The 12,230-nt window shown below is 47.9% G+C and overlaps 1 protein-coding gene across 1 annotated transcript; it reads left to right on the forward strand.

Moving 5' to 3' along the window:
* Window positions 1-276: 276 nt before the first annotated feature.
* Window positions 277-10,983, forward strand: ndnf (neuron-derived neurotrophic factor; the record flags this gene model as incomplete). The annotated part of the gene is made up of 4 exons (XM_080833082.1): window positions 277-411; window positions 6,349-6,540; window positions 7,538-7,662; window positions 9,572-10,983. The coding sequence occupies exons 1-4, from the start codon at window positions 371-373 to the stop codon at window positions 10,981-10,983; spliced, it is 1,770 nt and encodes a 589-aa protein (XP_080689208.1). The 5' UTR covers window positions 277-370.
* Between the last annotated feature and the right edge of the window lie 1,247 nt (window positions 10,984-12,230).

Here is a 12,230-nt window from a genome sequence, read left to right on the forward strand (position 1 = left end):
GTTGTCCAGGAGGAGTGGGCTGGCTTTTGGGAGTCACTCTCGAGAGCGGGGAGAGACTGAGTTCGCACCAGTTCGCCTCTCAGTTCAGACGGAGTCTCTGAAGCGACCGCACGGCAGGGGAGGTACACTCTGCCAAAACTCAGGATACCCTCAGACTTTTGGGACAAGCTAAATCCGCTAGATGTGAGTGCACGCACCAAGTGCTGTAATCCCATTGCCACCGCACCAACATTGAGGATTCTACCGGGAACAGAAAAAGGACAACTTTATTGCGCCTTTGAATATTGTCAACTCGCATCCCTACACGTTTAGTTTTCTTAACTGTGTTGCTCGCAAATTGAACTGAAACACATAATCTTGGATCGGACGAATGTTCAAAATATCTTCCACAACACTCAACTGGTCAATAAGGTAAGACTATTAAAAAATCACTGAAAAACTCTGCTGTTACGGGTAAATTTCAATGATAGGATGAGCTGGAATCAATTACAATATGAAGAAATAATAATAATAAAAAACATGCATGTCTGCATTTGCCTTTTCATAATAAGTGGTTGAATGTAAAACGTTTTCGAAGAGTTTGGCAGTTAAGAGAAGAGGGAAGAAGACAAGAAACAGAGGGACTCTCCGTATAAAGCACGGCTGCCTTTGAAAAAGCTGCCAGTGAGCGAGGGAAGGGGTTTGCGGTTTACAACTCCGGGAAGTTAAGGGTTTCGAACACATTTCAATCAAGCCCGAGCTCGCACGCTCCTTTAATTTGGTTCCTCAGACTGTGTGTATGTGTGTGTGTGTGTGTGGATGGGGGTTGGGGGTGACGACTGAATGGCGTGCGGAATACGTGAACTTTTTGAAGGAGTTAAAAAAGGACACGCGGAGGGCAGTGTACACGGGTTCTGGGGCTGGGACGCTCCGCTTTGTGCTCGTGATGGGGTTCCCATGCTCTCAGAGGTGACCGAGCGCCGTCCTAAGCCGCCACACGCAATTCATCAGTATGCGTCCTCGCCCCCTTCTATAGTGTCAGGCATACATTCTCTCAGGCTGTCGGTTTTATAGTGTTGTAGACGCTGGCTCTCCACTGAAAATATGCAGGAGAAGCTTTTAATTATTTCTGGTTGTAATTAAGGTCCAAAGTTTCTCGCCTACCTGACGGACAAATGTACGCACCTGCAGGAACCTGACAGCAGCACTTGACCCTGCTTTTGCAATTAGAGTAAACCACATACAATTCCATTTTGCTGCATACTATGTATTTCACTTTTTTAAAAACCGTACATTTCGTTGTACAATTATGTGTGGCACTGTGCAACATTTAGACTGGAAGTGAATTAGTGAACTTGATTTGGGGAAACACTGAAATTAGAATTTTTACAATATTTTTTTTGGGGGAAAAAAGTTGTTAGACAATTTTGAATTGTTTATATGATAAAGTGCTGGTTCAATATTTACTATCACCTAGACATTTAGTGCCTTGCTTCTTTGTGTTTGTGAATAATATATATTTAATGTCATTTTCTTGTCCATCTTGGCCTTGGGAATATCATGGGGATTTGAATAACTGTATTTAAAAAGTGAAGCAAAGCCTCTCTGCCTCTCGTACTTTCTCAGGAGAATGAATCATGAACAAAAAAGTCTTAAAATGGGAAGGTCTGTGTTGCATACCGTAACTAAACCTTAATTTGCATATGAAAACACAGGGCTGAAAGAATTCCGCCAGTGTTGCTATAGCCATTTATGCATCCGGCACTCTGACAGGCAGCGGAGGATATACAGTCTCTGCTGCGATTGCCTTTGTGCAGACAGCTGGGGCTGGATGTCACGTCCTGTAGGTGGGAGATTAGGGATTTCCTAGCCTGGGATTAATCCTTTTTTAATTCATACGTTTTCCTCATTTCCATACCTGTTCAGCAAACATTCCTGGACACTTGCTTGGGCAACGCTCACAATTGCGTCCCTTCCTGCAAACTTAGCAAGTGCCGTTTCCCCCCCAGATACCCCTTCTTTGCCTCCTCTGTTTTTAAGAAGGGGGTCTCTGTGCTCCCTTCTGCTGATGTCAGGGAATGGTACGTGATTGACTGATTTCCCACGATGCTCCGTTCGCCACCCTCGTCCTTGATATGCTGATGGGTGGCGGGGTGGACGCGACATTCCCATGGGGGGGCCTTTTCTTCCTCTCCGTTGGGTAATCTGTGTGATCTTCCCCTCCCATCACAATGACAGCAAGGGAGTTCACATCAGTCAGAGGTGGGCCCTTCATTTGAATGCCTCATTTGTAGAGGAGTAATAGAGAGTGCCCTCTGACCTTGCCCCTGGTGCGCTAAGGAGCATTCCAGGATGCCACACTTACTGTGGGGGCCCTAGAGATAGATGGGAAGGGGATGACTCTGAAGGGAATGAAAGAATAGACTCTCCTCTCCCTGTGCCAACGAAGGACATGTAGATTATATGATGTTCTGGCCTTTTTTTTTAACAGGACATGCTAGGATTGGTGATGCTGACGAGCTGGAGTTTTTAAAGAGGGCCTTGTCTTAAGTACCCTCTCTCAGCCCCCATTCCCCCTTCCTAGACATGATTTTCTGTTCTTAACTGGACTCAGAAAATCAGCCCTTCCATTAACAATACTGGGCAACCATCCTGACTGGATGCGGGAATCTTTTTTTTTTTTTTGGTCAAGGACTTGTTCCTGGAATTTTGCCATAATCACACTCTACCAATTCATCAACATTCCTAATGTTTGGCTTTCCTGGAACGCCGGTACAAATTCGGGTTTGGCTGCCGTGCACATCTGTTCCAGTTTGATGCAGGTCTAGTGTGTTTTGGGGGAAAAAGCTGCGGTGTAGTCTTCATCTTCTCTCTCTCTCCCCCTGTCTTTCTCTCTATCTCTATCTCTCTCTCTCTCTTTCTCTCTCTCTCTTTCTCCCTGTCTATACCTTGCCAACCCCCATTTTGTCTCTGTCACGGAAACGGAGGATTGCTTTATGCCGTCAGGCTCTTGTAAATCTCTCGTCTTGAGTGCGGCGCGAGGAAACACACAGACGCCAGGTTTACAGGAGCAGCACCAAGACTCTGCTTGGGTGGAATCCGAAATGTCTTTTTATTTGTGTTGAAATTAAAGTGTCTCTCCTCCTCCTTCTCCTCCTCCTCCTGCTGCTGCTTCTCCTCCTCCTCTTCTCCTGCTAATGGTCTCCATGTGGGATCGGCAGACAGGAGATGTAGCAGTGTTGGCAGGGCACTGGAGGGAGACAGCAATATGACCATACAAATAAATATATCCACTGAAGGGGAGCTATTGAGGTTAGTAACCTCAAGGTGACTCATTGACTTACACTGGCCTGTCTTAGATTTGTGACGTGGTGTTGTATTGTGCTGGGTTTTGTCATGGACAGGTTATTCCAGTGAGAGTCCATGCTGTGGAGATGAGCCACTGTAGCATTATTGAGAGCGGGGGGGAGGGGGGGTGGGGGGGAGGGGGGGGTGTAGAGAGAGGGAGACAGAGATAAAGAGCGGCAGGGAGAGAGTGAGAGAGAAAGAGAGTCAGAGGGGACAAGAAACAGAGAGAAGATTTCACTCATTTGCTCTGCTGTGCTTCCTGTCAATCACTGTCTCCTCCGGATGGTGTGACACAAGTGCACAAGACACAAGTACTTTCAGAGCGTGTTCAGTACATCAGCCATAACGAGCCAATCACATTAACGAACATACAATTGTTTTCAGTGGTCAGAAATAAATGATAACACATCGACTGTGTGAAATATGCCTTCAGTGGTGTCACTGTTTGTTTTCCCATGGTTAACATCACTCTGGTGTTGTGAGGAGCACACCACAGTGGAAAGCCATTAAGAAAGAATTTACACAGTCACAGTCTTCCAGTGAGGATTGTTGCATAGGATAGTTATGCCCACTTGAACAGTTGTATGGGTATTTAACCCTTACATTTTTTTGTTTTTGGTGTGTTTTCTGAATGGCCACAAAGATCACAAGGCACTTGTAAAGACCGTGAGATACGTTATGGTCACTGCAATGATTTGAGAAATTGTCCTAATTTCACCATAATAATTGTGCAGACATGAAAAGGTTATTGCCATTGGAATCAATGGTCCTCTACTGTAAGTGATTAACAGTCAAAGAGAGCCATTCAGCAGATTATTTCCCATTATGCTTTGAGAATTTAAGCTGTTCGGCATTATCCCCTCCACCCCCAGAAGCCCTTTTCTCTTAGCTGCCAGAGGCTCCTATTTATCATGCATCTGACTTTTTTTTCATTCTTTACAACCCGCAAGTGCTTCAAGTTTTGAACAAAGTTCCTGTCGGAATGAAATTGAAAAATAAATGAATATATAAATAAATAAATAAACGGCAGCAAAACAAAGTTGACACGATTGTGGCTGACTCTGCCTTCAAATTATCCTCCCCCAAATTACGATCAGACATTCTCCATTGCTCTAATTAAACATTAGGGCTTATTTGTTCCAGATGCAGGTTTTTTGAAGTTTTATTTTTGTATGGGAGTCCTCTTTGGCCTGGGAATTGCCCAAGCCCATACAGACCCATACAGAACTGAACAGAACTGTGCAAGCCCACATTGTGGAGAGACCATGGAGACTCCAGAGGGATGGGAAAGATAGACTAGATCATCCAGTTGAATCAGAACGAGAAAACAAGGAGCTATGACCCCAAAGCCAAATCACCCCGTACATATACAGATTATGAAGTAATGACCCTAAGTAACACAGACCCATGTACATCCTGAAGAGCTGTACATTGGGCCGCTGTGAGAATGCAGCATACTGTTGCTCAAATGATATCAGACAAAGTCATACTTTTGGCTGTTAAACCCCCCAAATTAGCGACACCACTGGACTGTCCACTGACTTCCCAGTGAAGCTGAATGGACAGAATTGTGTGAGAATGTCCATCTCTTCCTGCTCCAGCTCTCCTTAAGGGAAGACTGCAGAGGAGCCCGGTGCTCAGCACCTCCGAGCCGTCCCACAGTAAAAATAGACATGTCTTTGTTCCTCCCGACACGCTTCTGAAGTGGAATGAGATAAGGATCCGTTCTCTGAAAGTCAAACCTCGAAGTGCCACTTGTAAGGCTGCCCCTCAACCCTATCGGCTTCCCACCACTACCCCTCCGCTCTATGTATGGAAGCCCGTTATGAGTTCTGCTGGCGCTGGCGCTGCGTGTTCGATAAAGAAAGGATAACAGAGCAATAAAAGTTGGGCTTTACAGCGATGGGAGTGTGCCGAGCATCTGATGGCTCTGGGGACACCAGAAACACTCGTCTCTCGATGATTTAGAAAGTGTCCCGGTGTGAGAGAATTGAAACAGAACAACAGTGAAGCGGAGAGGAAGTGAGAGAATAGCGTAGAGATGGAGAGAAGGGAGAGTGGCAGGGTCATTAAAAGGACAGGCTCTCACTTGCAGTAAATGGCAGTAAAGTATCTGGCTAATCTGCCATCATTAGCCTGATTAAATCAGTGGGGATTTGGCTTTCCCATCAGCTGCAATCAATGTGGCCAAATCAATAGACAGAGGATATCTTCAGAGCGCTCCTTCGCCAGAGGAAGAGAGCAGGAGCAAAGACAGAGAGAGAAGGAAAAGAAAGAGAGTGAGAGAGAGAGGGAAAAGAAAGAGAGAGAGAGAGAGAGAGAGAGAGAGAGAGAGAGAGAAAGAGAGGGAGTCTGTCCAGCCATTCCCTATGTCATCATGCATTTTACCAAGAGTACGTGATTCTGTAGGTAGATAGATAATGGCCATTTGAGGGATAAGTATGAATCCGCCCTGTCCAACTTGAAGAACTTCTTTATCCGCCCCCAGCTCCACATGCTCTCGAGCCCTTATACACGCTGAACGAGCCCTCACACATGCTGCAGTGCAGCTGAAGCACTTGCTCTGAGGTAGAGGAGTCTTAAAGTTCAGATCTGGGGCCTTGACCAGAACATGTGAGATGAGTTTTATCACCATGTCCTGAGGTGTTGGAGCCTGAAGCACAGCTGTGTCAGACTGGCTGTCTCAGCTGCGCAGCAATGCGCTATGGTCGTGTGGTATGTGGTGCCTCGTCACCGGCCTTAGTGTGGACTAAGGCAACCTTATTATGTACTGTGGCAGGGAGCTCAGGCTGCATAATTGTAAGGTGTTCGTTTGTGAGGGAGGCCACTGGTATGTGCTACTGCATACATTTCAAAAAGGCAGTGGGAAACACAGCCCTTAAAGCCCTCTCTGAATAATCTGACGATCACACTAGATTTGTTCACATACAGTACAGGGAGAATGTCTTAATTGTTTTCTATGTTTCTCAGTTTGTCCTGAATAGTAATGAGATGATTGTTCTTTTCCTGTTTCTCCTTCAGCATGAGAATGTTCTGCGGTCCTGTCAGCCTGATTCTGGCCCTGGCGCTGGGGACGGTGGCCCAGAAACTGCCCACTAGAGACGAGGGCCTCTTCCAGATGCAGATCCGAGACAAAGCCGTGTTCCATGACTCGTCTGTCATGCCCGACGGAGCGGAGATCAGTGGCTACCTCTTCAGAGACACGCCCAAAAGGTACGCCATCTGTCTGCGGTCAGCCACGGCCGACCGTGAGTGGAAACCCTCCATTACGGATGAGGAGCTGAAATATTAGCACTCACCCAGATAGGGTGGGGGGTTATACCTCAACACATCTTGGCCTCAGCCTCACGTATTACCACCAGCAGCATGGAAGTGTGTGTGTGTGTGTGTGTGTGTGTGTGTGTGTGTGTGTGTGTGTGTGTTTCTTCTGACACGTATAGGGAGCAGTGGGATGTTGAAAGCATTAATGGACATGCCTCTGACGAGTACGGGGTATGCATTATGGATGAGGGGGCTCGCAAAAACTGATGTTCAAGTGATAGAGTGTAGGTCAGAGTCCATCGAAGAGTGCTCTGTGCTTGTGGTGGTCATGTATGTGTGTGAGAGTGTTGGGGTATCCATTTTGTTTGGAGGCAGAATCGGTGAGGGGTGGGGGTGGGTAGTCCTGGTAGAGTTAATTAGATTCAACATGTTTGAAGCAAATGGTCAGATGAACACCCGTCCTCAATCCTCACAGGAGGGCCTTCTCACCCCGGGGAATATGGAGGGTGGAGCTGATGGTTTCTAGAGCTACATTTCCTCAGACACAGGACAGACCCCAGCAAAGGCACAACGTCCAAATGAACATGCTGCTAGCACACTCATACTAATGGGTGTGGTTATGCCAAAGGAGTATATGTTAATTCATATCAGTATTGTATATTATCTTCAGTGTCAAAGTTGAAAGGGCCAATGAAGTCTCAATGGCAAGACTGTAGCACCAGGCTAAAAGTTATTGAGAGAACAGTGGTGAAGTAGTTGCTGGAGTGGTTGTTAAAGAGTAAATGATTAATGTGCTAACAATAACATACATTTCAAGACCTTTTAAGATGTCAAACATTCTCCAGACCAGGCGTGAAATATCTGAAATGTAGATGCACATGTAGTGAAACAGTAACCCGTTTGCTCCATGCTAAATGTGACGAGGCTTTCTGTGTCCCGTTTGCCGCAGGTACTACTTTGTGGTCGAGGAGGACAACACGCCTCTGTCTGTGACGATTACACCATGTGATGCTCCCCTGGAATGGAAGCTCACCCTTCAGGAGCTGCCAGAGGAAGCCAGTGGAGAGGGATCAGGTAAAGGCCAACAGCACATGTGCTCTGATGACATTCTCAAGAACGGCTTGCTGTTAATAGACAGCACTTGTTTACACTGTGTAATATGTTTCATGGTAGACTTTTCTGCTGATGTGAGAGTCCTTGGAAAGTCCTAAGACTTAACACCTGAAGTAACACTTGTGAGACATTAAGGGCGTATTCATCGGTGTTAATATGACTCAGAGCCGGATAAACGGGGCCTTGCATGGAATCTCGTTAAATGAACTTGGCTATGAAGGAGCCTTGTGTCGTCCTTTGATGTGGCGGCTTTGCATCGTGAGGAGGTGGCCGTTTTTAGATCAGCCATTTATGAGCTCCCAGTGAGCGTGTGGACTAGGCTGACCGACGTCTGACTGGACCGCACCTGACGCACGTGTGTGTGCGCGTTTGTTTGTACATGTCAGGATATGTCAGTGTGTGTGTAAGTGAGTGTGAATGCATGTATGTGTGTGTGTGTGTGTGTGTGTCTGTGTTAGAGAGAGAGACAGTGTGGAACTGAGAGAGAGCAGTCATGGTTCCAGAGACAGCCGCAGCAGCAGCAGCAGTAGTCTGAATGAAGGCAGGGGAGAGGGTGAATAGAGCCTGTTACAATTCCTCTCCTCATCCCAATCATCTCTATGCAATTCAAGAAAAAAGGTCATGACCCCTCCCCTTCCTCTTTCTTAGTTCCCCCACTGTTGCCTTGAAAGGGATGCCCCTCCTTTCTCTCCCTCCCCTGCTCTCTCCCTTTCCTTGTTCTCAGTCTCTCTTGTTCTCATGCATGCATAACAGTTGGTCCTGATGTGTCATTCGAGTGTGTGAACATGCTGAGATTAGTGGTATGTTACGCGGTGCATATATGTGTGTTTATGCACTGGAGAGCTTTTAGCTGAATTTGTGCGCGTCGGGAAAATATCTGGGTCCCTCGCTGTGGCTGAAAATTAATGATTTCCAGACACGGGAATCCCATCATTACTCAGTCTGTGTGCCTGTACTTTTGCTCAACTGATGGAACACAGACCGCTAATCATTCAGTTTGAACACTGAGTTGATGTGTGTGCGCTCTCTCTCCTCGCGTGCCTTTCGTTACGTACTGTGCAATCGCTCTCCTCCCTTTGGAGTGCAGAGGGTTTGATAATATCACGACTTGGCTCATAAAGCCTCAGACTGGAGGAGATCTATTGATAAGTCCTCAGACCTCGCAGCGCATTCCTGCAAGAGGGAACTTGGCACTTGCTCTGTGTCAGTTTTGTGCTCTCTGACAAGCGAGAAATGTGCTCTCGTTTCCCCCCCCCCGTGTCTGATAGAATGTGGAGTATAAACACACAGGAGTGTAAATATATGCATACATAATCCGTCTGTCTTTTTCCGTGTTTGCCGAACGCCTCCACGGGGATCTGATCTTTTGAGCACGACTCGTGTTAATTTAGTACACCGTGGAGCGCACTCCCTGGTCGACAAACATAATATTATGACTCCTCGCTTGGCCGAAATAAACCCCGGCCACTGGCTCCCCCAACGTGGAGGCTACAAGGCGCCTCTTTGTAGCTCGGCTTCCCAGGACAGGCAAAAGTGAATGCGGGCCCTGTGATCTGAGGGGATGTTTGGAGAGAAAACACGCAGGCTAGCTCACGATGGGCTAATCGCCCGCAAGGGTCCGGAGAGCCATGACATGACCTCACCAGCATCAACATGCAAAACGCCTCATTTTCAGCATCCGTGGAAATTATTTAGCATGAGGGCAGAGAAAAGAGAGAGCAAACAAAAGCAGGATCAAGTAGCTCTAGTGAGGACGCTAAGAGGAAAGCCCTGTGTGTAGGTTTTTTGTTGTCACTTTTGTTGTTTTTTTTTGTTATGAGTCACTCGTATTTGTCACTCACTCTTACCTTCTTTTCTTACTTACTTACAGGTGAGCCTGAGCCCTTGGAAGAGCAGAAGCAACAAGTCACTGCCAACGAAGGCACTGAACTCTTCAATTACAAAGGGAACGATGTGGAATCTTTCATATCCACAAGCTCACCTTCCGGTCTCTACCAGTTGGAGCTTCTCTCCACCGAGAAGGACAGCAACTTCAAAGTGTATGGCACCACCACCCCTGAGTCAGACCAGCCCTACCCTGAGCTGCCCTATGACCCCCGCGTGGATGTGACCGCCCTGGGTCGTACCACCGTCACACTGGCCTGGAAGCCCACCCCTACAGGCTCCCTGATGGGCCAGCCTGTGCAGTACTGCGTGGTCATCAACAAAGAGCACAACTTTAAGAGCCTCTGCGCCGCCGAGGCGAAGATGAGCTTCGACGACACCTTCATGGCTGCTCCAAAGCCCGGCCGAGACTTCAGCCCCTTCGACTTTGCTCATTTTGGCTTCGTCCCGTCCGAGAACGACTTCGGCAAGGACCGCTCACTGGCCACCAACAGGGCGCTTAGCAACAAGCTCTCACGCTCCTACAGCCCCAAGCCCAAGACTGGCGACATCCAGAAGCTCTTCATCGGAAACAAGAACATCTTCACTGTGTCCGACCTGAAGCCAGACACCCAGTACTACTTCGACGTGTTCGCGGTGAACAGTGCCACCAACACCAGCACGGCCTACGTGGGCACGTTCGCCCGCACCAAGGAGGAGGCCCGGCAGAAGACAGTGGAGCTGAAGGACGGCAAGATGTCCGATGTCTTCGTCAAGCGCAAGGGCTCCAAGTTCCTGCGCTTTGCCCCCGTCTCCTCGCACCAACGCGTTACCCTCTTCGTCCACGCCTGTCTGGACACCGTCCAGGTGCAGGTGCGCCGTGACGGCAAGTTACTCCTCTCCCAGAACGTGGAGGGTGTCCGGCAGTTCCAGCTGCGGGGGAAAGCCAAGGCCAAGTACCTGATCCGGGTGCGCGGCAGCCGCAAGGGCGCCTCCACACTGAAGATCCTAGCCAGTACACGGGCCAGCAGCAAGCAGCCCTTCCCCTCACTGCCCGAGGATACGCGCATCAAGGCATTCGACAAGCTGCGCACCTGCTCCTCAGTCACCGTGGCCTGGCTGGGCACGCAGGAGCGCAACAAGTTCTGTGTGTACCGCCGCGAGGTGGCCGAGGGCTACGGCGAGGAGCAGCGCCGGCGCGAGCAGAACCAGTGCGCCGGGCCGGAGACGCGGCGCAAGTCCGAGAAGGTGCTCTGCAAGTACTTCTACAGCCCCAACCTCCAGAAGGCCGTCACCACGGAAACCATCACAGGGCTGGAGGCCGGCAAGAGCTACCTGCTGGACGTTTACGTGGTGGGCCACAGTGGCCACTCGGTAAAATACCAGAGCAAACTGGTGAAAACGAGGAAGTATTGTTAAAAAAAGGACTGCACAGAAGAAATATATTATATATATATGAAAAAAAAAGAAGTTTATTTAACTCTAAGTGATATTCTACTAAGGAGTGTATACAGACTGACTACTCACACAGCTGGTGGGCTTGTGGCAGAGATGGAACTGCTTTTAGCGAGAGATACCGACGTGTATATTTATGTTTACATTGCCAAGTCGAGACGTTTGGCCAGAGCCCGGGGGGATTCGCACTGGCGCGCTGACGCCGCCTGCGGGGTTGGCTGAGTGTCGAAGAGGAGGAGTAGGAGGAGGAGGAAGGACGATCTCTCATCTCGTGTGTGTTGCTGTCGGTTGCTGCATGAATCCTGCGTTTGTCCCTCCCGCCTGTCAGTCCTCTGTTGACTCGAGTGTCATGTTGAACCACAGAGATTGCTGTGTAGGTCCAACTCTCCCCCCCTACAAACACACACATACACACACACCCCACCCAACAGCCCATTCTCTCCTCTGCTCTCCCTCTCTCATAGCATACTCACTACATGTCTAGGAGAGTTTTTTAAATTATTTTATACTTCCTCCTCTTGTTTGTTCTGTTTTGTTTTTTGGTTAATTTGTTGCTGATTTTTATTTTGTTATTGATGGTAATTATAACTGATATGAGGATAATGTAAATCTATGAATGGTTTGATGTTGAGACATTCCTCTCCCCCTCTCCCCTGTCCCGTGTATATCAGCCCGCGTGTTGCTCTGGAGCTGCTCTGTAAAAGTGTTCTGTGTTCTACCACTGTGTGTCACATGTACAGCGTTGTTCTGCCAGTATCCATGTACATAAACACTAAATATAGAGACAAGTAATCCCACTGTTGTTTTCCGGTGTTGTGTTTCTCTCTGACAGCATTTATGCTGAATAATCAATTGCATATACATACATATATACTGTATATATACAGCTGAGGGCTGATCACTACAGTTCGGCAATGTAAAGATATCTTGAATGGAAATATGAGTAGGCTGACTCATTAGATGATCTCTTTCCATCAGAAGAGGTGTATGCGACCTCTACTTTCCCATGTAGTCATGACGGAGCCTACGACAACCTACTGAAGCTGCGCAGATGTCCTTGGCACTCATTCCTTACACAGCCATCAGCAAAAATGCACACAAGTACACAAACATAATCATGTGCCAACCATGACGTTCGCTCTGAGATGAATGCAGAAAAGCAAAACTAAAAGTAAACACACTCTTCCCTCTCACACACCACTGCACATGTG

The sequence above is a fragment of the Sprattus sprattus genome (genome assembly GCF_963457725.1).
Source record: "Sprattus sprattus genome assembly, chromosome: 2".
Classification (NCBI taxonomy): domain Eukaryota; kingdom Metazoa; phylum Chordata; class Actinopteri; order Clupeiformes; family Clupeidae; genus Sprattus; species Sprattus sprattus.